Source organism: Melanotaenia boesemani, chromosome 2 (assembly GCF_017639745.1).
Source record: "Melanotaenia boesemani isolate fMelBoe1 chromosome 2, fMelBoe1.pri, whole genome shotgun sequence".
Classification (NCBI taxonomy): domain Eukaryota; kingdom Metazoa; phylum Chordata; class Actinopteri; order Atheriniformes; family Melanotaeniidae; genus Melanotaenia; species Melanotaenia boesemani.
Genome location: NC_055683.1, coordinates 29,190,418 through 29,216,617, shown reverse-complemented (window position 1 = coordinate 29,216,617; position 26,200 = coordinate 29,190,418). Strand labels below are relative to the sequence as shown.

The 26,200-nt window shown below is 36.7% G+C and overlaps 2 protein-coding genes across 4 annotated transcripts; both read left to right on the top strand.

The window, feature by feature from the left end:
- Positions 1-2,997: 2,997 nt before the first annotated feature.
- gper1 (G protein-coupled estrogen receptor 1) lies at positions 2,998-5,726 on the top strand. Its single transcript, XM_041971463.1, has 2 exons — positions 2,998-3,078; positions 4,150-5,726. The coding sequence occupies exon 2, from the start codon at positions 4,582-4,584 to the stop codon at positions 5,644-5,646; it is 1,065 nt and encodes a 354-aa protein (XP_041827397.1). The 5' UTR covers positions 2,998-3,078; positions 4,150-4,581; the 3' UTR covers positions 5,647-5,726.
- A 6,884-nt stretch (positions 5,727-12,610) lies between these two features.
- Positions 12,611-26,037, top strand: unkl (unk like zinc finger). Of its 3 annotated transcripts, none has more exons than XM_042010798.1 (16): positions 12,611-12,676; positions 13,317-13,526; positions 15,215-15,391; positions 15,653-15,786; positions 15,915-16,050; positions 16,138-16,255; positions 18,603-18,687; positions 18,822-18,988; positions 19,383-19,571; positions 20,108-20,158; positions 20,272-20,449; positions 20,545-20,640; positions 20,746-20,982; positions 21,139-21,326; positions 21,427-21,684; positions 21,861-26,037. In XM_042010798.1, the coding sequence occupies exons 1-16, from the start codon at positions 12,612-12,614 to the stop codon at positions 22,014-22,016; spliced, it is 2,445 nt and encodes an 814-aa protein (XP_041866732.1). In that variant the 5' UTR covers position 12,611; the 3' UTR covers positions 22,017-26,037. The 3 variants fall into 3 exon arrangements, with proteins under 3 accessions (XP_041866732.1, XP_041866723.1, XP_041866741.1); XM_042010789.1 differs by having other exon boundaries at positions 20,524-20,640; XM_042010807.1 differs by lacking the exon at positions 19,383-19,571 and having other exon boundaries at positions 20,524-20,640.
- Positions 26,038-26,200: the final 163 nt, after the last annotated feature.

Below are 26,200 nucleotides of genomic sequence, written 5' to 3'. Positions count from 1 at the left end.
CATTTTCTCCCCCAACCACAAGCAGTTAAACCCCACAACATCCCATTAACAGCACTGCTAGTGTTTGCTTGTTCATCAAATGTCACATTATAGGGAACTATTGCTCCTTGAACCTTTAGAGAGTAGCATTAATGCATTAGCGTGTTCTCACAATAATGATAAATTTTATGACTATGATTTAAAAAAATGAGGCCTTAAGAAATATGAAATGAATCTAAAATTTCACTATGGCATTAGATCATTTTTTACAGTGAATATTTTATAATACATGCTTTAAAATCTCACGTGTTGGTTCACTTGGCTGCATGTTCAGTCATGTCACTGATATATTATTCTTGCTAGGCCTGCGTTTCTATCCACTTTTTATACCAGTGGGCCACCCTGTGGACATAAACGAGGAATGCAACCTCTCACAAATGCCAGTGAATCTTGCAATTAACATGAAAAGGTATAAAACCATAAAATAGACCTAGGATTTAAAAAATGCTACATATATCCATATTTGTTCACAATGTTTATATCAGCCGTTCCAATGACACAATTTCAGACATTTTTTGCACTGCAATATTTGATTTTGGATACTAGTTTTAAATGATAAGGTTTCCACTGTGGATAACCTTTAGAAATCAGTCAGTGTCACAACTGCCCTTGTCAGCATTTTATTGTCTTATTGCACGTGTATCATCTCTAATGTGTTTTTTTTTTAGCCTCACAGCTCATTCATTTTCCCGTATCCAAGACTTATGCATTCAATCTTACCTACTGTGAGTGCTTTCCTCTAGAATGACCACCATATTCCCACTTCATCCTCATCTATGTCAAGTCTGTATGACTCCAGTGCAGACCGTATGAGTCAGAAATCAGGTAACTGGGAGAAAATTGTGTAGGTCTGGCTCACATTGTGACCTTTCAGACTCCTTTGCTCTCCTCATTCTTCATCTCAACTACGAAAACATCTAAAATCCTCTTCTTATTACCTACAGAGACTACTTTCTGCTTTCATCTCCCTTGTGTAAAAGCCTAACTTGAGGCTGCTGGGTATCTAGTTGCTGCACTGACCTTGTCAGACTATCACTGCTGTACCATACCATGGCTATAAAAATCAGCTTTCCTGAGACAGAAAACAGGGTGCTACCTGCACACTCACAAAAAACATCAAAATATGCTCCTCTCTTTGTGATGAACCCATCTACCTTTTTAAAATCTACTCTTTAACGTACTGATTGTGGACTTGTGTGGCCAATATAACAGTCACCTTATTGAAACATGAGAGGAACTACAATCCATTATCCCTACACAATTTTCTCGTTCCCGACTCCGTCTTTGTTCCACGTGTTTGTGCTTCCTTTATTGTAAATCCCCCTCTACCCACCTGTGACATGCTGCGAGCAGTTAGAGTATTAAAATAGTCCCAAACAGGACCAAACAAAGCCGAATCATCAGCTCACAATCTGCAGGTCAGCACAAGCACCAAAAACGCCACTTAGCGTTCCAATGTCAGACAGCAATGGTTTCTCAAAAAAAAAAAAAACTCTTGCTGGAGAACAGTAGAGAATAAAAATGTTATACAAATATACAAGCACATAATTATAATACTCTTGACAGATTTCTGAATCTACTCATTGTTTTTGCTTTCTGTTGTTGATCAGATCATATTCAAAGTTACTGAATGTGGTGTTGCTGAATGCACAGCGATGTCACAGAAGCTGCAACCACATACCTTCAGGCACTGTTCAGGACCTGGCCATGACTTAGACTTCCCTTCCTGTGAGGGCCTCAGAGTCATATTCTGTCTTTCAGAGGCTAAATAAAATATACTTCTTGATGTGAAATAAAAACTTTCCCCCTGCCTGCTCTTTTCTTTGGCTGTATACTTATCACATGAGCAAAATTTTATACACTGTGGCACAGGGTGAGTTCGGTCTATTGTTTGACATGGCACCAGCTTCATAAAAATGCACCTAGATTTGATGCAGGGGTAAACTTAGTAAACATAACAAGACATCCTATATTGTAACATACTCAATCTTAGCGAAATCAAGCTTAACAGTCAACAAAAATACTGGTACGATCCTCTCTCTGGCACAAACCCAGCCTGACTGACCGACAACCCCCGACAGCTCAGCCCTTCACCGACCACATTCGATCGATCCACATCACCATAACAGCCAGATAAAACAAACCATCAACTCAGTGATTATTACCCCAAAACAATATTGATGGTTTCGACATTATGTCAATAACGTAAACCAACATGATTCAGTTTTATAGCTATGATTATTGCTCATTATAAATACAGATAGCCTAGTTCAGTTGTGGCAGATGGGGCACTGCACTTGCCAACGCATCAAAAGGATCTCCAGTTGCAGTGTGAAACATAATATAGTTAAATTTCTAAATATATCATATTATTATATTATAATCTTACTACTTGCCCTGGAGTAAAGAACCTGTAGTGCCTGCTCTATTTCACACTTATTGAGAGTGAATGCTAATAGATTTATCTTTGCTTGATCTAAATGGAGTTATAGCAAAGCACTAAATACACAAAGATTAGTGCATTTTGCTGTGACTTGACATTCACATGCCGACCTCTTAGCTTGGATACTAACATATTGCTGCAAAAACAGGACAGCGTGTTTACATTCCCTTTAAGACTGAGAGCTGAACAACCCAGGTAAACAAATACTGTGGAAAACTATGAGTGGTTTCCATAACAACACAGTTTTGATGAGGAAAACTCCACACTATTCTTATTTGCTTTTGAGACTTTTCCTTCAGCTAAAATCACCATACAAAAGGTGTTGAGCTACAGAATCTGTGTGGATGTTCGGCCAAAGTCTAGAATCACAATCTGGAGAAAAAAAAAAGAGGGAAAGGTGTCTAGTGAAGCATGGTGACAAAGTGTCAAACCATTGCTTGCCTCTCTGGATCCCCCGCCCTACTCTCATCCCCAGACAGGGTTGGGCCAAACAGCTGGTGTTGCAGAAGAGAAGCCTGGACATGGGATTTGCAAATATCTGGCTCTCTGATTCTGCACTGGACCAGCATGGAGGAGCAATAAATCCCAAATTCAAAGTAAGTGTAGCTGATGGTCACCACATCTGTGTGTGGATATTTGTGGACTGAATAGAGATGGGAAATTTTCCTCATGTCTTGAGAAGTTGTTTACCAGCTAGCTCTCACTTGTCTTACTTCTCTGTTATATTTCTGGAGTGTGTGATTGTAGATTCTCAGAGAACATTATATAATCTGAGTTGTTACAGATTTTGGTAAGAAGGAGCAAATCAAAACGAGTTCAGTACAAAGAAAAAAATCTTAAAAAGTGCTGTTGAATATTTTGCCAAAATATGACAGCTAAGTGCCTTTTAAACTGGCACATCAGTGTCTAGCTTTTATCTTATCTTTTTATTTACTTTTTGTGGGATTTGTACTGTTTGTTCTTAAACAGCAAGAAAAGGAAATATGCTATTCATATTTCCTATTTATCTTTTTATTGAAAGTAGATATCTTTAAAGCCAAGAATTAAAAGCTAAACTAAATTATTAGGACTTTTGGTAAAAGTGTATAAATACTGCAGAAGGCTTCCTGTGGTGGAAATAAAAACCCAGAAGACTGCAAATATTTGCTAAAGGTCATGTTTACTGAGCTGAGGTTAGTATTTCAGGGTTTCAGAGTTTGTGATTAGTCGCCTAAAGATGATCAAGTTTGTTGAAAGTACACAAAATATATTTTCTATCACATACATTAAAACTAAGTATGATGTGTTTTGATGAAGATGATCTTTTTTTATCTGAGTAGCAAATATTCTTTCAATTTACTGATTAATAGTCATTAAGTTAGGAAAAAGCAGTTAGACAGAGCTAGGACTGCTTAAACTAAGACTTCAATGCATCTGTTTAAGTCTGTAGCATGAATGTTAATGTACTTACATAGCCGTCTGCCATCCGTTTTATACCCTGTAAAAAGTGTCATCAAGATGGTCCTACAAAAAAGTTCCGATATGATTTTTAAAAACACTTTTTTTCAAATTAAAACACACTGTGCTTGTTTTGTATTATAATTAGGATCATGACAGCTGTCCTTTAACATATTCTCCACTAATTGTCTTTTTCTTTTTGTTTTTCTTTCCTCCTCTTTACTTCGCAGCTCAGGTGTCACTGCAATAAAATCTCTCATCGAGACTTAATGAATAAAGATTCACATGCACTTGGAGAGACAAAGCAGCACTCCAATCAAATGACTCAAAAGAGGAGAAAGAAAAGCACCTTCTAATCTCAGGACCACAGGCTGGACAGCCGCAATGATGAGACTCATGAGAGGCAAAGGCCAAAGGCGATTTTTAAAACATGGATGTGCTTCTGTTATTCATCAAAAACTTACAGGCAGATGAAACTTGATGTTATTATGGGGTCAAATATCCCATAAATGTTTTGTTTGGCTCACCTGACATCTGTCAGCACACCAACACAGCATTGATGAATTTTCCTTTAAAGAGGCAAAGCTGGGAACTGCCAAGGCCTAACTATGTAGCAGATTTACATGTGGCTTGTGATTTAAGACGGTTCGACCGCAATCAGTATGGAAGGGCAGACGACTGCTTTGGTTTGGATATATGATAACACTACAGATCAACTGAACACTTCATATAAGTACAACACAACAGATTTAACTGAAAACTCTGACAAGTACCAGTCTTATATTATTGGTCTCTTTCTGTCCTGCCTCTACACCATCCTCCTTTTTCCTATTGGATTTATTGGCAACATCTTAATCCTGGTGGTAAACCTGAACCACAGAGAGAAGATGACTATCCCTGATCTCTACTTTGTTAATCTGGCTGTAGCAGACCTCATCCTGGTGGCTGATTCCCTCATTGAGGTCTTCAATCTAAATGAAAAGTATTATGACTATGCCGTCCTCTGCACCTTCATGTCCCTGTTCCTGCAGGTCAACATGTACAGTAGCATCTTCTTTCTCACGTGGATGAGCTTTGACAGATATATTGCCCTGGCTAGCTCTATGAGCTGCAGCCCACTAAGGACTATGCAGCATGCTAAACTCAGCTGTGGCCTCATCTGGATGGCTTCCATCCTGGCCACACTTCTTCCCTTCACTATTGTACAGACTCAGCACAGGGGTGAGGTGCACTTTTGCTTTGCCAATGTCTTTGAGATTCAGTGGCTCGAGGTAACCATTGGCTTTTTGGTGCCCTTCTCCATTATTGGTCTGTGTTACTCTCTGATTGGGCGAATCCTCATGAAGGCCCAGAAGCACCGTGGATTATGGCCACGGCGGCAGAAAGCCCTGCGCATGATTGTGGTGGTGGTACTGGTGTTCTTCATCTGTTGGCTCCCAGAGAATGTCTTCATCAGCATCCAGCTGCTTCAGGACACAGCAAACCCATTGCAAAGGACTGCTACCACCCTGTGGCATGACTACCCCCTCACAGGCCACATTGTTAACCTGGCAGCTTTCTCCAACAGCTGCCTCAACCCCATTATCTACAGCTTTTTAGGAGAAACTTTCAGGGACAAGCTGCGTCTCTTCATTAAGCAGAAGGCCAGCTGGTCAGTGGTGAACCGCTTCTGTCACCATGGCCTTGATCTGCACCTCCCTGTCAGGGGCAAAGTGTCAGAGGTGTGACTGCAATAGGAAAAACTGTTTATATAAAAACATCTCCACAAACTTCTTCACATAAAAGTTATATATTAACTTTCTTTAAGTGTTATACTTGTGTCTCAGTTAACAAGCTCACATTGTGAACAAAAGGCACAAACAGCACACTCAAAGGATGAAAACAGCTTTATGTGTATGTCTTTTGAATAAACAAAGGATGCAGGGTACATAAAAACTTTTGTCATGTCATCTGCACATTCTCTTGTTTTATTTTAGTGTATTTTGTGTTTAATTTTTCCCTAAATAAATTATGTGGCGCAATGCAAGCATCAGTACCCTGAATAAAAAAGCACAAGGCAAAAGTAACAAATTTCTTAATTACTCTCAAGTTACAGGTCAGTTTTTCATGGCAGATATTGGGAACAATTGAACATATTATATTGTGGCATCAGTGATATTGTATTCACATAGTATTGCAGGGTTTTGAGAATTCACCTGTATAAATACAAAATATGTATTAGAGCCAAGCAGACACACAGAGGAAGCTCTACATCACATTGAATCTAATCAGGCTATCTGTTTCAGCTACAGATAATTTCCGTTTAATAAAAAAATAAATAAATAAAAATAAAAAAAAATAAAAATGGGAGAAGGGGGAATGTGTGCAAGGTAAGTGTGGCTTTTATCAAAAGGTTTTTATGTGTCCACCATCCACAGCTGCAATTTAATATTAATTCGGGGCATTGCAATTATTGAATACAACACACACAAAGACACAGCAAATGCAGATTTTCTTCTTTCTTGTTTTAACATGATATTCCAACGCTTTCTGTGTTTCAGTTGAGCCCATTTTCTTTTTACTTTTGTTGTTCAAAAGCTCTCATTTTGTAAAATTAAGCATTCTTTGAATCAAATGTTTTATTTCTGGATATAATGAAAACCTCCCACATTCCTAAGAATATTATAGTAGAAGCTGTTGATAAACTCAAATACAAAACAAGCTGTTTTATACATGTCTTTAATTGTTGCCCTTTATTTCCCTACTTTTTATAAGTGTAAAAACACTTTGGTCACAGTCCTGTTTTGAGCTGAGTTCATTTATTGAGGTGTCATATCATTAAGTGTAGCTCAAGAGTGTGTAGGTTGCTTATTAAATGTGCATAATAAGCAGAATATTTTAAAAATTGTGAAACAAATCTAAAAATCGTTCAGTTCATATATGGCTGCCACACTTAGCCTCCTTGTCAGATCTTGTTAGTATGATGGCAGAGCAAAGAGGCAGGCGTTGGGATGGAGTAAACACATAGCAATCCTTTGTTACACTCTTTTTTAATTTAATCTGCAAAGGTGTAGCTTGTTCTGCTGTTATTTTCTGTTTATAGGATGAATTTACTCTTTTTTTGTCAGTGTAGATACTTAAACAGTTGCAAGATAGGTTGTTTGGTGATAGATGACATGATTTCAGACCTTTCTCAAAGCTTTACATCCTTTTTGCTGTTCTGTCATTACACATTTAAAAGATTTATTTTTATAGCACTATGCTGTTTCCTGTATTTCAATAATCTTTTGTTGTCCTTAAAATGAAATACTACAGGGTCCATGGAATATTCACTTTGTTATTCACATTTTCTCAAATATAAACAATACAGAATTGTGCCAGTTCATTGAAGGATGCTGAAGTGGTGTGTATATTAAACATTAAGCACAAAAAGTAAAGAGGAGTAGCTGTCACACCTAGGCTGAGGATTATACATGAATACATAAATACGTCTGCATGTGCAGGAGGCAGCCGGAGATAATGGTGTGACTGGGAAAAATAGGACTCCAAACCACAAACTGTTATTCCAGCTGTAATCATCCTGGGAAAGCAGCGCTGAGGATTGTTTATTAGAGGTCTGCAAAAATGCAAAACTTGCTCTAGTGCATAATAGTAAAAATAGTTTCGTTCTTTGTACTCAATTTGAGCAGAAAGATATTCTCCTTTAAACACTTTTCAATCTATTAATATCACATACGCAGTTTTCAGAGTAGCTTGAATAATTGTAATTTGTACATTGATTTAGACATGTTAGCAGGCTTTGTAATCATCTGTAAATTTAACGTGGCCATTTGAGTGCCCTGGAGGGCAAAGGCATGTAAGTAATAATACAATGTGGGCTGTCAAGTTCATTGTATAAACAGTAATCTCTGTGTTCATGTGTTCAGCATCTACAGAGACAAAATACTATTTTTCATGTCCCATACACACACATCTACACACAAACGCACTCATCTGACATACTGTGAGAAGAGCTTGACAGTAAACTGTATGAACAGCTGAGACTACTGAGCAAGGTTAAAGGTTTGTGACGGCTGACGTCACAGGAGGAAGCAGGGTGTGACTTTTCTCCTCACCATATTCACTACTTTCTTGGGATGATGCTGTATCTAGTAATAAGAACAAACTATAATAATAATAATAATAATAATAATAATAATAATAATAATAATAATAATTTTTACTTTATTAATCCCAACTGGGTAATTCAGCTCTGCATTTGACCCATCTGTAGATGTACCAGAAAACAGTGTGGAGGGGCTGCCTTGCTCAAGGGCCCACAGAGGTTCACCTCTGTTGACCTCTGTTGAAAAAATGCTCTTTCAGTTAAATGATGGTGATTATATCATGTGGAAAAAAACAATTCTTTTTTTTTTTTAAAAAAAAGAAAAAACTAAACTGCATATAAAAATCAGTAGTTTTGTATTTCTAGACTATATCTGTTATTATGCTGACATGTGTGGCACATTCAAACATGAGGTGTTTATTTATATAAATTTCTTGGATCATAACTTCCAGTTTTATTTATAACAAAATTTGAGATCATTATTAGACAGGTTTGAACGTGAAATACATTTTGCTGAAAGTTCTTTTGTGCAGTTCATGAGGATCATATAGGCTACAGCAACTCTCTAAAACTTCATCATCTCACCTAAATTTATTGCTGATAATGTGTGTTAAATGTTTGATGACTCCTGTCAATCAAATTTAGGAAGGCATGCTCTCTGCCATGAATAGCTTAGAATGACAAGAAATAATAAAAACAGTAATTTTTTTTTTTTTTTTTGTATAAAGGGGAGTCCCATCAAATACTGTCTAAGTTATTAAAGATGCTGGACATTGTCTAACTATAAACTGAGTTTGAGTGGGGTATGTCAAAGTAATTACAACTGGATAAGCCAGAGCTTATGTATAATTATAAGACTGTGGACTCGGTGGCCTTCTGTGGTTGAATAATGGACTAGACATATAATTGCATTTGTACATTAAAATCCCTTGCAGGGGAAAAAAGGGTAGCCGAACAGTTAGCATCTAGAGAAACAAAGAAAATGGATGGGAGGTTTTGATGCCATAAAGAGACACTTCAAACTGTTTGTTGTTAATATATTGCATAATAAGGTCACGTAAAGAGCATACAAGATAATGAGAAATAACACAAAAACTTTGCATAACCCACTAATGCTTGTCTACATTTCTTAAGTGTAGTATGTAGTGAGTGGGTGAGATTAGTTGAAATTTTAATTCTCAATGTTGAAAAGAATTTGTAGTTTCAAAACAAGGAGTCATGAACTGTTGCTTTTACTTCAGATCACAACAAAAGCTATGTGATTGCCTGTAAATCCCACAAAAAACATGTGAAGTTCTTTTTTATTATGCAGACATTTATCTTCATTAATGCTGTGACTTTTAAGAAGTGTGATGCATCCCGATTTAGCTATATGTGACTCAATTTCTTAGCAGCATGTGATTGTGTATTTCACACTTTTTTCTGTATAATATACAGAAAAAACTAATACACACGTCTATAGATAACATATTCCACGCAACACAATAGTCCTTTGGTTAAATTTGATATTCTAACATTTAACAATAAGGTTATCAAAGGTTATTTTTAAAAGTGATGGCCTATTTCAATGGCAAAAATACAAAACATTACATTACATGCTAATTGACAATTATGTAAATAAGTTGATGATGTCAGTTAGTGACTTCTAGTGACTTTCAGGACAGCCAGTAGCTAATTTCCTTACTGAGGAGTTGGCAACAGTGTTGGCAAGCAGGCCATTCAAAAACATTAACCTCTGCCTTGTTACGAAGGAGCACGGAAGGTGGCCGGGTGGTACACTCACTCATGCTACAAAGAGAACCAGGGTTACACAAATAATCTAATGGAAGGGGATGGAAGGACACCAAGACAATTGGGGAACATGGCCCCAACACTTTAGGGGCCAGTAAACCACTCATGGGCGAGGCCAATAAAGCCAATCCTCTCTGGGTGGGGGGGAAAAATTTCCCCCTAAGCCTGAGACAATAGGTCTCTGTGCACAGGTAGAGACCAGGGCTCCTCCAATAGGAGCTGGGTTATCTCAACTAACCAGTATTTTGATGGCCAGTGAGGTGCAATCAGAATCGTCGACAGGCCCCCTGCTCGCACCCTGGATAATGATGGCGAAATGAGCACTATGGGCGGGAAAGTGTACAGAAGAACACAATGCCACCGGTGGGTGAGGGCATCCACTCCCAGAGAAGCACTCTGGTCATGCAGAGAGAAGAACAGGGGGCACCGAACCTTCCCTCAATTTGTGACGAGGTCCACCGATGGCTCACCAAAACGTTGCCAGATCCGTCTGACCACATCTAGGTGGAGTTTCCAGTCTGCGAACAGACGGCTCCCCTGGAAAGCAGGTCTGCCCCCTGGTTTAGAGTCCCTGGTACATGAGTTTCCCTTAAGAACCAAAAATTCCTGCTGGCCCAAATAATCAGCTCATGAGTCAGCAGATGTAGGCGAAGGGATCTCAGACCATCCTGCCTGTGTCCTAATTAACACATGATGCCCAAACAAGAGAGGGAGGAAATGTTTTAGTGTTAAGAGGACAGCCAACAGTTCCAGGTAACGTATACAGGCAGAGCACATGTGAGGGCCTCATGTCCTGTTCACAGACCTTTCCTCCATGATGCCGCTCCAAGCCTGAGAGTGAGACATCTGTCATGACCACTTTTCTGCTCTGGACAGTTCTTATGGGCACACCCTGAGTCAGAAAGTCTGCACCTTACCAGGGGTGTCATGCAGCCTCGCAGGCTGCAGAAACTCGCAATCTGCTGCAGACCATGGGCTCCGCTTCTAAGAGGCTACCCAGCGTTGGATCCCCCTCATGTGCAGATGGCCCAAAGGGATCACCACCAGCCCTAATTCTGATTCTGTTTAAAAGCATTAACAGCCTCTTTTGTTGCTGACTCCAGTTATTTGACCCCCTCTTTAAACTCTGGACCATCAAAGCTAACACAGTCTGCCTTCTGTGTGACAATGGACTGCATCAGCTCCAAACTTTTTTGTTATGTTGTGAAATGTGTGTAAATAAAATGCTGCTGAGAGGTGCAACACAGAGATATGCCATCATTAAAAGATTAATTCCTCTATTTCAGTGTGTACAACTGTTTTACATTATATCTGGTAATATGCTGTCCTTCTGATCTTAGAAGTAGGGTTTTGATTGTGAGGAAAAATTATATATTTTCTGTGAGATGTGAGCTTTCAGTAGAGGAGCCGTTTGTTCGTGTTCATGGGGAGACGTCATCTGTGTTTACATATTCGGACTTTGTGTACCTAGTCTTTTAATTATTGTTGTCTTAACTGTGTTTGGTGGTCATAGAAATGATTTTGCTGAGGTGCTAGATGAGATTATGGACTTTCTGTGGGTACCACACATGTTTATATTTACATCTACAGACCTGACGCTACACCCGGAAACGAGATGTTAACCCCTTAACTCCCGGTAGCGGAGGCTGTAGGTGCAGTTAGGCTAAGAATGAAAGGTTAGAGAATTTATAGGCCAGAAATCTGGATAATGAAGCACTGAAGGTGCATAGATGGAAGTTATTGTGCATATTGTAAATATTTCTCTCTCCTCACCATCTAGAAGCTGTGAGATTCTAATCCTGCTTTCTGTCTGTTCACCTGATGCTGATATTCATCACATATTGTTCCTTCTGTGTTTAGAAGGAAGCAGCTTCACAGCTTTAAATTTGTCCTGCTGACTTTTTGCCTTTTGGTTAGTAAATCCTGAACATTTCATCCTTCTTTATCATGAATATTTGATTTTATAAATATATATGAAAAAATATTTTAACTGTTGCTGTTTAAAGAGAAAACTGCTGCTAAATCTGTTAATGTGTTTAGTGCAGGGGTCTGCAGCCTTTCCAAACCAAAGAGCCATTTTTCTCTCAGCCAGCTAAATAAATCTCCTTTAGAGCTGCAAATGTTATGAGACTTTTCAAAAAGGCAACTTAATATATATTTTAAATGAAGAGCCACCATATTTGTTGTTTCTGAATAACCACATTTTTATTTCCATTTTTAGGTTTTAAAATAAAGAAAAACATAAAACCTTTATATTAAAAAAGGATAGACAGGATGTGGATATTTGTGGAAAATTATGTAAAGTTAAAAACAAAACTGTATTATTTTGGGTCAAATAAAATATTATGATTGGTATTAATACTACTAGTACTATTAACAACAACAACAACAAAATACTACTACTACTACTACTACTACTACTAATAATAATAATAATAATAATAATAATAATAATAATAATAATAAGTAGAAGAAGAAGAAGAACACCAACAAGAGGAATTTCTGACAAGGTAGCTATTTTTGGAAACATGGACAGAGACAGATATTAATTTCAGTGTCTGTTTCACTGCAAGTACAATAAAATAAAATAAAACCACCAGCTTGAATTGAATTATATAAGCTATCAGTATGTCTATAAAGCCAGGCGACATAAACAGTCTGAGAAGTATGTCAGTGTCTAATTGTTCCAGCGCGCTCCCTCCCCTACGTCCGTGTGGACAGTCCAATGGTGTTTGCAGAGCGTTGTTTTGCAGGCGGACGTGCCTGTACGCAAGCAACAGATCCGGGCGCATGCGCAATTCATTGTTTTGACTGAAAATGCCGTCGGTTTCGAAAACGGCGGCCAATGCGTCTCCTCAAACCGAGAAACCAACCCACTATACGTGAGTAACGCTGCTGCAAATAATCAACTAAATTGCTTGTTGCCGAAAATTTTAGCTGCACGCGGACTTTTGTGCGTTTTCATTTCTAGCATTCCTCAACTCCTGTGTGTGCGTTAAAAACATGGTGCTTTTCCTGGCTTTGTGACTACCGAACGCTACATAGCAAACATCGACTGCTAACGACATCAGCGCTAAGGCAGGAAATACGAACATGTTGAATCGCTTAATTGCCAAACTATTCGTTATCGGAATTGTTTACTATCGCTTCACAGAGTTAAAATGTTTTTTAAATGTTCTATTTTATATTACATCGTCATCTTGGTCTGCTAAATGATTAGCCAGGAACTCGCTAACCAGTCTGCTTGTAAATAGCTCGGCCTTATTTTGAGTTCCCCCTTACTACGCACATTCATAGACGTACGCTCACAGGCTCTTAACCAGACTTACGACTAAATGCATGCGTGGTTTGTACTCTGAATAGCAAGCTAACGTTAGTGACCCAAAATATATTAGTCTACAGCACGACCAGCTGAACACGACATCTCCACACTTTCGCTTAGCTTTGGGTTCAGTCGTTACTAAATATCTATTTTTAACTGGATTTACAACACTACCTTTTTGTTTTTCCTCACTGTTTCAGGTACTTGAAGGAGTTCAGGACAGAGCAGTGCCCGTTGTTCCTGCAGCACAAGTGTACGCAGCACAGACCCTTTACTTGCTTTCATTGGCATTTTCTTAACCAGCGAAGAAGGCGACCCATAAGGAGAAGAGACGGAACCTTTAATTACAGCCCTGACGTGTACTGCACAAAATACGACGAGACCACAGGCATTTGTCCAGATGGAGATGAGTAAGTCCCCGTTATAATCAACACTGTGTTGCACGTTTATTACTACGTCGGTTTGCTGCAACAGCTAACAAATTCCATTGTTGGCTTAAGTACTGAATAAAATGCTTTTACTTAGATATAATTGGTAGTCTCTATTTGCCTATGATATAAAATGATTTGGCTTAATTGTGTGGTAATACCTCTCTTTTATGTAGCACTTTTTCGTTGTGTAGTCCAAAGAAGTAACGTTATCCCAAGTGCATTTTTTTTACTGGCATTTCATTAGGACACAAAGCTTGTTTTTTTTCTTTTTAGAAGGGAGAAGAGTTTTATTAATCAAATTGTCTTTTGTTTACGTTGCACATTTAAAGTCAGCAGAGTTTAACAAGAATTTACAAAGTACATGTAGTTAACCTCTAAGTTATATTTTAAGATTTTAGAGGTACTCATGCGCAATCAGTATTATTATTTTTTTTTTAAAGTACACATAGACCGAAATCACAATTTAGCCAAAGAGTAATTTTAACCACAATTGTGTAACTTAATTTTATCCTAAAATTAAAAAATGGAACAGAAACTAATCTAATGCAACAGGCACTCATTTAAATGGTGCATGTTGGAGTTCTGAAGGTGAACTCTACATTTCAAAATGCTGGCAGATTATTGTGCACGCTAGTTCATGGTCCTCTTTTTGTGTGGCTGTTTTTCTGTTATTGCATGCACGCTTTTATACTTGCTGTGTATAAAAGAGAGAACATTACAGCAATTTTTTCAGTATCAATGCAGCTTTTTTTTTTTTTTTTTTTTTTTTGCTGATGGCAATGTAATGACACAGAATTTCCATCAGAATAGCATATTTTCAGAAATCTAATTTACCTAGTCTCTGCTATTTTTTGGGAGGTGTTTTTCTAAATGTGATAACACAATATTTAAAAAATGTGAATGGAGCACATTAAGTTTATAAATCACAGCAGAAAACATTTACTAAGCATGTCATTCAAGGCCTTTTGGTTTTAGCCGATGTCAACATTTAAGTATTAACCAACTGATGCCGAGACTAAATAAAATGTTTATCAAAAAGCGTTTTTGTATGATGGGTAATTAACTAAATAAAATGAATATTTAACTGCATGCAAGGTAATGGTTTAAGGAAAGAAAAAATCAGTTATTAAACTAATGCAAGATGCACACTGTAATCCTTACTATTCCCCCTCTGCTAATGGAAGATATTTTTGTATGACAGTATGTGTTGCTATAGCAACTGTAGCTACTCAAGAAGGAAAAAATATTGTTTATTCAAGGGGCTTATTGGTTGTTTATTTCTTGATGCATTGCTGTTCTGTTAGTCCATCTTTTATGAAGCAATGTGTGCAGCTGTAACATCCTTCTTATATATATATATATATATATATATATATATTTAATAAATGGCTTAGACATTGTTTTGAATGTCAGCAGAGTTTTATGCTTTTACTAATCATTCACTATAGTTACGGTCTTCAGCTCTATTTGCATTTTCTAAATACATTAGTACGAAAAATTTTATTTAAGAATAATTTTAAGTTTGGGCTGCTCTTTATGTAAATCATTTAAATGCCATGCAAAGGCTATTATTATTATTATTATTATTATTATTATTATTATTATGTGTTGTATTTGAAAAAATTCATAAGATTATTTCTGTATATTTTGTGTGCTTGTTTCCACAGCTGCCCTTATCTACACCGGACCACTGGTGACACAGAGCGCAAGTACCATCTACGATATTACAAGACTGGTACTTGTATCCATGAGACAGATGCTCGAGGGCATTGTGTGAAGAATGGCCTACACTGTGCTTTTGCTCATGGGCCACATGATCTCCGACCTCCAGTCTATGATATAAGGTGACATGTGAAGCAAATAATAGCTTTTCTTATACCTGCCAAATATTTGCTTCAAAGCTTTACGATGCAACAAACAAATTAGTTAATGCAGACATACATCACACCTTTACAATATAGAATAGCTCTGCCACAGGGGTTTATAGGAATTGTTTGGCTTATACTGTGGTTATTAACATTTTCTTTAGCATCATTCTTATTCCAAGGGTGTTTTGTTTATTGAGAAATCAGAAATGAAAATAATTATATTCATTTTGTTCACAGAGAGATCCAAGCACAAGAGGCCCTCCAGAATGGTCAGTTGGGATCTGGGGAAGGTATTCCTGATTTGCAGCCTGGTGTATTAGCTAGCCAAGCCATGATTGAGAAAACCCTGACAGAAGATCCCCGGTGGCAAGGTGAGTAAGCCTCTGTTGTTAAATGAGGAAAGTTTGTGTTCTTTGCCAGATTAATCACACCCCAGTTATAAATGACAAACATCACTTGCCTATATATATATAACAGATACTCATATCTCTTTTTGCAGATACCAACTTTGTTTTAGCCAATTATAAAACAGATCAGTGTACTAAGCCCCCGAGACTATGCAGACAGGGCTATGCATGCCCCCACTACCACAACAGTAGGGATCGAAGGCGAAATCCACGAAAGTTCAAATACAGGTGAGCTATGATTCAGTACAAGAGAAGATGATGTTGTGTGTATTTGTTTTGGTATACAAGTGTTAAAGGCTTTGACTATAAATGCAGGTCCACTCCTTGCCCTAATGTGAAACATGGTGATGAATGGGGTGAACCCTCCAAATGTGACAGTGGAGACAGTTGCCAGTATTGTCACTCTCGTACAGAACAGCAGTTTCATCCAGAGGTGAGTTATATTTGTTTAGCTGCATCTGAGAATAACAAATTCTAGTGTGTTATGGGTTTTCCCCCTTTTTTTTATTCTTCTGCACACCTTAAAACACAGTAAGTTAAATTAGTCACTTCCCATCAAGGATGGTTGCTGTAAGAAATACTACACATACGTTTTGGTTGGCTTTAGGGCTGGGCATCACCACTAACTTCCTGATTCAATTTGATTCTGATAAAATCCAATTCTGTTAGATATCAATGCAACACGTCTACATGCACTTCTGAAATACAGTATTTGAAACATTAAATTAAAGAACATTTACCAGTTAGCTATTCACAGCCAGAAGTGCAGAAAACAGTTCAACTTTTTAAATGTCTTGATGAAACAGTTTATCCAGCAGAGCTGCTCTAAATATTATTAAAGTTCAGATCTCAGGTAATGTGTTGACGTTAATAAAAACCTACAAAGAATATTGGATGCATTTTAAGTCGTAATGTGACAGAGAAATTGCTACAATGCTAATCACCTCGTCCTGCTTCTTACAGCAAATACTCTCCTACTCTGTTGTCATGCTCACACACAGATCAAACTGGCACCCACAAAAATGAAAAGTAGAAGGCTGTCCTTTTATTTTAACACTAGAATGGTTACGATTCTATTACTAGACTACTAAAACGGTCACCAGCAGTAATTTTGACAGCTACATGTAAAGTTAATTTCCCTTTATAGCGAACTACAGCTAAAACAATAACTAGCTTATAATAATAGCTTATAGCCCTAATCAAATAAGGTTTTACAAAATGAACTATAAAGGAACCATCAGCCCTGTGAGCTGTTTGGGTTTCAGTGCACATCTTGATGATGATGTGGACATTTGTTTCTGCAAAGTCCAGTATGATGTAAAATACAGCATGGATCTATTTCTGCAAACCACCCGTTACAGAATACTTCTCATATGATCCAGAACATTAAGAATCTAAAAATAGAACAGTGCAAAATCCTGTGCGTCTAAGTCATTGCAGGTAGAAATGATCTTATTTATTCTGCTCTTTACATGCTAAATATTAAAACTAATTTTAATAAAAGTTAATGTAGTTTTAGGAAAAGTCAGGAACCAGCAAGGCTTTATGATTATGGAATATGAAAATTTCAAAACAGACTAAATGTCCACTGTGGTTGTTCTAGTGTTGGAAAAAAATTCTGGTTGGATTACTAGCAAATGTACAGTCATTTAATGTCTGCAGTAATCTCAAATTTCGTTATTTACACAGTATATCCTTATCATTGTATCAGGTCATTTTGACATTTCAATTTCAATATAAATACACTGCTATGATTTTATTTGAAAATCAGGTTTAAATAAATTACATAAACTAATTATTTGTTTTTAACATATGTAATATATCAGTCTGTGTCCCCCTGTTTGCCTCTCCGACTCAGTCTGACTCGCTGGACAGGAAGTTTGGTACGATTCGGTCCGCCACCATATTCCTCAGCATTACCACACTCTTCTGAACTGGAATTGGCTGATGATACCATCACACAAACCAGACTTGATGTACTGGAACTATCATCCATGTTTTCAGTTGCTTCTGTCATTTTTCAATCCACTGGTGCGGTGCTCTTTTCAACGTCCGATATACGCATGAAAACAAGCCTGTTTGACTTTTAACTGCACAGAACCACTTATTTCATCATGTTGTATTGTTGTATTGCAAAATTACATAACATCTAAATCGTGTCATGAGCACTTTAACCAGAGAAGATGTTCTTATGACTCTCTGTCCTCAGAGATGGGTGATGACATGTCTGACAGAAATGATCAAAACAAGGAAAAAAAAGGCCATTTTCTTGAGCAGATTGGCTGGACACTGAATGTAATATAAACAATGTGATGGCAGGGAGGCTGAAAGATTCGGTTAAAACTGGGAAATACCTGCAGTCTGTCCTGCAGGTGGCAGCAGATCACACAGATGCTTTGTGGTGGTGATAGTCTTGAATCCTCTGAAAAGAGTCCCACTTGAATAGTCCCTTTTTACCTAAAAAAAAAAAAAAGGACAAAAACTGGACTCCTTTAAATAGTGACCTTTGCACAAGACTATTAATTTTTTTGTCCTGCTGTTCTTGATGGAGGTAGACCAACTTCTCCCTGTGCTACCTCTTTCAAACTAAGCTGTGACAGGCTTATCTGTTGACTATGTGATTAAGTGTCCTCTGTTTGATTCTAATGGTGGAAAAAAGGTTAAAAAAAATACATTAGACTGACAGATAGCCTCACTCATGTAATTCAAATATTTTCTCCTAAACAAAACACATTATTTTCAAATCTTAATAACTTGTGGTCTGTTTTTCTTCCTTCCAGATCTACAAATCTACCAAATGCAATGATATGAGACAAACAGGATACTGTCCCAGAGGACCGTTTTGTGCATTTGCACATGTAGAAAGTAAGTGAGAACTTTTTACTTAAAAAAGAAAGACCATTTACCTTTGGATTTTAATAACGACCACAAGGAATGTTAATTTGATCAACAACCTGGTTCACTAAATGAAAACTTAAAATGAATTTGAATCCTTTCAGGAATTCCCTCAACAGAGGAGACGATGAACTCACTACTAACAGCGATTCAGTCGAGCTCACAGTCCCAGCTGGGCTCCCAGCAGTATTCAGAGTCTCCAGTCACTGAGTGGAACAGTGGAGGAAACTCCACCATCAGCGCAGCCAGTAGCAATGGACAAGTAGAAAGTGTATGCTTTCCCTTTTTTTCTTTTATTTCCATTTCTCTTCTTTAATAGAAAGTTTATCAGATCCAGCTCAACACAAATGCTGGATTTAATTTTTTTCTTTTTTACTTGTTGACATAATTTTATCATGGTGCCATTTTTATGTTTTTTTTTTATACATTTGCCATACTTTTTTTTCTTTATTTTAAAACAGACATTTTCTCATTGTAAGCTAGCCAAATAAGCCACAGTAGCAGTTTACAGTTAGTTTACCTTTTAGTGCTTTTTCTCAGTCCTATTCATTTTATCACTTCCATAGCTCATCCATTGTAATAGTTTGGCTTTCTTTTTTTTTTCTTCTTCTTCTTTTTCCTTAAATCATCATTTTATTGAGATCATATGCACTTCTCTATTCCAGGTTTCATGTTCTAGTAACTCAACTGTAACACCAAGCTCAGGAAGCGACAGTTTGTTATCCCCAGTGGGATCCATCAGCAGGCCCATATCCCTTACTAATAGTAGTTTATGCTCAGAGTCCACCACATCCAGTGTGTCATCTCTGGCTTCTAACTATCCCAAAGCACCGGGCTTTGAACGTGAGGATCAGGTACACAGAATCCACTCTTTAGATTTGGGAAGAATAAACTTTAAAAAGAGAGAGAGAGAAAAAAAAACTGGCATCGCTATTTATTTTTTTATCATTTATTTCTCATGTCATTTTGATTTGATCACTCAAAACCATTTCACCATGTATTCTGAAGCTTATAGGTCATTTTATGTGTTTGATCGTATTATTGAAAAATTATAGATTTTGCATTTGTAATTATATATACAGTATGTCTCAGAAATATAATCAGTTGTGATTGTTGTTGTGGGGAGATTATTCTCTTAACAGTTCCTAAAATGCTAAGTATCTATAAAATACTTAGTTTTGTGATCTAACTGGCCAAAAAATATTGTCACACTACTTTATTCAGTATATCATGTAATCATGACGACAGCTACAACAATCAGGAAACATCAGCTTAACAAAAGGCCACAGATATCTCTGTCAGGAAGTAAAAGTTCAGTATCACTGCCTTTTTTAATTAAAATGATCTAAAATGTTGCTAAAATTAGCTGTCGTTGTGTTATTTCCTGTAGATTAAAAGCAAGGGACATATGGATCAAAAATTCATGGACCAAGAAAAACAGGTATGTGAATAAATTGGTTCTTTTGTGGGGATGTTAAATAAAGTTGATATTTCAATTCATATTGTGTCAGTAAAAACAAGATAATTAAATGTTTTCTTCTGCTTTTCTTTTAGACACAAAATACTGTATTCTCTGCAGTGAATCCTTTGGCATCAAGCTTTACCTCCAGCATAACGTCAAGCTTGGCCTCTAGTGTTGGCTCAGATAGTTCTTCACCCACCACCTTATCAACAATGAATGCAAAAGCCACTCCTTTTTATCCAGGGAGCAACACCGTGGAGTCTGTTATAGGTACGTGCATGTCGTACTACACAGTGGAGATGATGTACTTGGAATTAACTCTGAGTTTTGTTCTTAAATCTCAGATCTTTTCCATTTTTCATTAGGATCTGCACTAGACCTCAACTTTAGTGACATCAATGTTGCATCTATGTTGCATGATAAAGAACTGGAGGAGCAAGATAACAGCTTAGGACTGTCAAGTAAGGAAAGCCTTTATTACCAGCCACAGCAGTTTGATTTGTTCATTTCAAATGTAATTTCTGATTTGTATATTTCTTAAACTGTTTGTATTTTTTTTCTTGCAGGTCAAAGGGTGCTAAGTGGATCCGCTCCTGTTAACATTCCTGGCTCTCTAGCACGATCATCTTCTTTTAATTCCTCATCATCGCTCTCCACCTCCCCACTAAGTTCCTTGTCCCAGTCTCTATCGCAGTCCCTGCTGTCTGGGACAGTGTCTCAGCAAAATCAACCATCTAATATGCTAGCCAAGCAAGAGCATGGCCTACTGGGAACACCCACCTCTTCTTCACAGAACTCTCTGGGTAAACTAGATAGCTCAAATGAGCTTAAACTATAAGTAGATTCCAATTTTGTTTGACGTAGTAGAGCTCATGAGATGTTTTAGAATACAACAGCCTTTTATTAACTTAATGTGTTATACAGATTTTTAATTAATATAATTTGTCTGATCCGTATAGGTTTGAATGGAGGAGCTAGCAACATTTGGGACTTTGTAAGTGGCAGCTTTTCACCAAGTCCATCACCAGTTTTCAGCAGCCTAACCTCCACAACCAGCACTGCTGATGTGGCCCGCCTTTTTAGGGAGCTGGACGAAGCTAAGAGGAAGATCAAACAATGGGAGGAGGCCTGGCATCAGGTCAAACAGGTCAGTACTCTCAATGAACGTGTATTGAAATAGAAATATTTGCATAGTTTCACAGTTCATTGATTGTTTTTTTCAAACACAACCCTGACCTTTGTTCCAGGCCTGTGAAGCTTGCCAGAAAGATGCACATGAAGCAAAGGAGCAAGCAAAGACGGCTGAGGCAGAGCGGCAGCTGGCGGAACAGAAATGGGAAGAAACAGAGCGCAAGCTGAAAGAGCTCCAGGGGGACTTTGATGTGCTTTGTCGCACCCCTGGAACACCTCTTCTTCGTAGCTATGGAGAGCTGGAGCAGCTCCCATTGTCAAAGCTTCACTCCATCCAGAGTCAGCTACGTAATGACCTAGATCTTATAGACGGGGTAAGAAAGCCTAGATCTCACACATTTCATTTGTAGGATCTGCGTAGTTTTAAAATGGTTTGTCAGACTATTCCTCACATCCATGTTTGTCACCAAGCATGCTTTTTTTGAAAAGTCTGCATGAACTGTATTTTTCTAGGATGCAGCTGATATCGATTCTTTTCTTCCCCCAACAGGTAATATTTCAGCTTCAGTCAAAGAAATGTATAGTTTGCCAAAAGCATGATCGTTGCATTGTTCTGCAACCTTGCCAACATTATGTACTATGTGAGAACTGTGCACCTAGCAAAACTGAATGTCCCTACTGTAGAACAAAAATATTGAAGTGGTGATGTACAGTAACTCAAGGTACTATTTAAAGAATTAGCCCTTTGAAAAACTACTCATAGTTAATACATTTTCTAAACAGCAATGTCTGTTTCTTACAGTGATCAAATTACTTTAGAATGAAATGATGTTTGACTGGCACAACTTAATTGGTATAAATCAGATTGCAAACAGGGGATGTTGTCTTGCTCATTTTCTGCCCATATTAACATTTACTTTGCGTAAAAAGCCATGCCATCAGATGAGAATATTAATTGCCTTGTAACTGTCATATCGTCCATCCTTCAAACACTAACGGACATATGCGTGGAGGTTTGCATTAGTGTGGATTGATCTTTATTTTATGTGGCAGCATCTTAATTTCTTTATGCACTTAAAGGTAGATCAGAGAAAATTTGGAGGCATCTCAACACCAGCTTTTCAACAAATTGATCTAGAAGATGTAAAAGGCTAATAGAATTGTTTTTTTATGCATCATTATTACCAAAATCATAAATAACATCAGTGTTTGTCACATACTTTGAGTTAATTTAATCAGTCACTCTTAGCAAAGCTTTAACTACTTTTAACAAAGAATGCTGTCCTATAGCCCATAAAACAACATGACAAAACTATCAAATATAGTTGTTTGCATATATCTATCCACACAGCAATGTTAAGATCACATGGTAATTAATCTGATGATTTTATGCATCATATGGGCAAAACTAGATTTCTTTAAAGAGGAATACAGTAAATACATTAAATTGGAGCAAATCAAGGAAACTGATGCCCTACAGCCTGAATGTGACTGATGTTTACATTTAGGGCTGGTGCATCTGTTGTAGCCTTATTAAAGAAATCAAAAGTGCTAATTTAATAGGAAAAAGCTCTTTAGCTAAAATATCATGTAATAGTAGAAAATATGTCCAATGTGTGTTTATTAAACCAATAAACGTATAAGCTCTGTTTGCATATAAGGAGTAATGACTCAAAAAAAACAAAGCAAACAGGTGAATGTTGGGAATTTGCAGTGTTCCTCTTTAAATGAATCCATATTTAATTTAAATTTCTAGCCAAATTGAATTTTTTTCACATCAGTCAAACATCATTAATTTGACCAACTTTCTGAGGACGTTTGATTTCTTATTAAAAGCACTTTGTTGATATGGGACTTTATTAATGGGTATATAGAAATTTGCTTTAAGCTGCTTTGTAGTTATTCTTTTGTGTCTCTTTTTAGATACTTTTCTTCTACATAAGCTAATGTCTGAAGCTTTTGCGTGTACTGTGAAACATAATTTGAATATTTCATGTTTCCTTTAAAAAAAAAAAAAAAAAAAAAAAAACATGGCATGGTTCCACTTACTTCTATTTCATAGAAAAGTATCTAATAGTTTATACTTTCATAGTTAGATTTATAAAATTCAATCAAATAAGTGCAAATTTTAAACTGCATTGTAGGTGTAACCAGCAGCTGTAATATCAATAAGGCACATGCTACATGTTTTTCAATCAGTAAGTTATGTAGAAATTTATATAGCCTAGCCATTAGAGAAGCATGTATTTGTTATAAGCCTGAAATGGTGATTTTTCTTTTGTTATTTTTGTAGGAATCTAGTCTCTCGACTTGTCTAGAACATATCGGCCTCTAACGCTAAAGTGCCTTGCCTTAGTTAAAAAGGTTATGTGTAGGATTGTCTGAGCAGACAACCAGTTGAAGCTTGTGCACAAGTTTCTGTGCATTTAACTTCACAAAAGCATCAACATGTGTTGACTATATGTGTATATAAGTATATTCCATTGTATTTGGCCAAATTCCATTGGGTATTTCTGCAGAAAATAATTGAAGATTAAAATGGTCAGTGCCTGTGGTCTGACTTCACCCATAGAAATGAACCTCCCTGCTCCCCTCCAGCTACACACCCACCCATTCATTGCTTGGTTGTGGTGCTCTTTCGGTGCAGCTTCGTTGTTTGAAATATTTTTTTTTCCATTTGGGAGTATGCAAACATAGGACACATGAAATTTGTATAGCAACATGCAGAATGCTTTTGAACAGTTCAGTTCCTTGTTTTCTAGTAAATAATTCTGCAGTAAATGAAGAATTCTGTAGTTTACTTGTAGAGTGGATTTTGTGTAGAATTTATGCTTAGGTTCCTCTAATTGAAATGACCTTCTACTGTGTTTAAAAAAAAAAACAAAACAAACAAAAAAAAAAAAAAAACAAAACACATTTTTATTCTTGCTTTAAAATCAGTAGAAAATCATGTATCTCCAGGTACACCTTTTGCTACTTATAAATATGAGATAATGCATTGTTTACATTCTCACAGATGACAATTAAGCAACTCAGAGGAAAAATATCAAGAAAGGTTATGGTATTTTAGCATTTTCATGACTATATTTCAGCATAAAAGGCAGGCTAAACACTTCTGGTATTGCATGTTATGCGGTATAGTAACCAGCTACAAAAAAAAAGAAAAAAATGTTCGCACTGTGTCACACTGCCAGAATATTTGTATCGACTTATTTTTATGTAGGTAAGGCTTAATAACTTCTGCAAGCTTCGCTGCTACTGGAAAAGGTATTAATGTAGTTTCTTGTTATACATCTAGATGTTTGAATGTTGTTGTGCATCCACAGCTCAGATTTCATAAACTATGAAATGATCTGTCTTATGCATCTAACTTGACTTAATCTTTTTTGATTGAATTGTTCATTTTTGTAAATTCATTTTAGTCAAAGTTTCAGTACTTTTGTAAATCGAGTAAAATGATGTCATGGGCCTGTACTACTATAGATTTTCCTTTTTGTTTTAAATGATTCAAGGTTAACAATTTTTTTTTGTTGGCTTTTATCTCAGTACACTGGATAGTGGTGTACGGTGCAGCTAATTCACAGAGTCCTTTTGGTTAATTTGTTTTTGCCTGTAAAGCCAACTCAGTTAATGATGTCTAGTGTAAAAATGTTAAAATAAACCAAAGTGGTGTTTTTGTAGCTGTCCAAATAAGTATTGTATGGAGAAAATGACCCCAGAAGAGAATTTAGATAATGCTCGAGTGTTTATCAGATCAGCCTGTAGTTGTAAACACAGCCCTACTTGCCCAAAGCTATAAATGAGTGGAGAGCACCAAGGTTGTCTACATGAATCTAAGACAAAGGTCAATATTTTGAGTGGCAGTATATTGTTTTTTTAATTGATTTTGTTCTTTTTCTTCTTATTATTATTCCTTTAATATTTCATTCAGTAATAGATAACTCTTTTGAGTCACCAACAGGACTCTTTTGCTTACAACATTAATGGACTTATATCCTTTTCTGTCTTTTTTTTTTTTTTTTTTTTGCAGTTTTACCAAAGACCTGTATTGTTGCTTTTTCTACTACATTTCAGCATTTGTTTTACTTTAGTAAGAACTCTAAATTGATTAAAAGAAAAAAAAGTAAATCACCTAGTACCTTAAAACAAATAAAATTCACTAAAAGTAATTAAAGGCTTCTTTTTCTATCGGATGTTAGTTATAGTTGACTATCAAAATTGCATGGGTCAGATCCTTACTTACGTATTTGTACTTCTGATTTTGTGGTAAATATACATTTGCATTTATGGCAGATTGTGCAATACTGGCTAGCACATGCTGACCTTAACCAAGGAGTCAATGTTAGTTAAATTGTTGTCTACAGTGAAGGAATGTCTTGGTAAATGACATTTGTGCTTCTGAAGTGGCCATATGAACTTCACTACAGTACTGTTATGAGTAAACTTCGTTTGACTTTGCTTAATCTATGTAGTTTGGAAATTGACAGGTATGCATTATATATTGATATGGTAGGCCTACAGTGACTGTAAGGTGCTTTGTTTTTATTGGAGTCATATTTTTCCTAGTTCTTAAAACCGTGGTCTGAATTAGTTTTCATAATTCCTGAGACGGAAAATGATTGTGAGCATCAGTGGCAGATACAGACTAAATTAAAATTCAGTTTGCAGCAATTTGTTTTGGGCCCTGACCTTTAAGAACTCTACTTGACCTAATTCAAGCTTTCTACAAAAATAAAAAATAAAAAAAAAACCTCAAACAAAAATTCACTGGGTAAGCACAGCTTAAATTTCTCTGCATTTCATCAGATTGTTTCAATTTCATCTGTTGGACCAATTTTCAAATAAATCTGTGCCTTTTAATGACTACATAATGTTGATTGACTGAAAAGG

Coding starts and splice junctions, on each gene's coding strand:
- gper1 (XM_041971463.1), top strand. CDS start 4,582: ATGGAAGGGCAGACGACTGCTTTGGTTTGGATATATGATAACACTACA.
- unkl (XM_042010789.1), top strand. CDS start 12,612: ATGCCGTCGGTTTCGAAAACGGCGGCCAATGCGTCTCCTCAAACCGAG. Junction 18,688..18,821: donor TGCATTTGCACATGTAGAAA/GTAAGTGAGAAC, acceptor GAATCCTTTCAG/GAATTCCCTCAACAGAGGAG. Junction 20,641..20,745: donor TAACAGCTTAGGACTGTCAA/GTAAGGAAAGCC, acceptor TTTTTCTTGCAG/GTCAAAGGGTGCTAAGTGGA.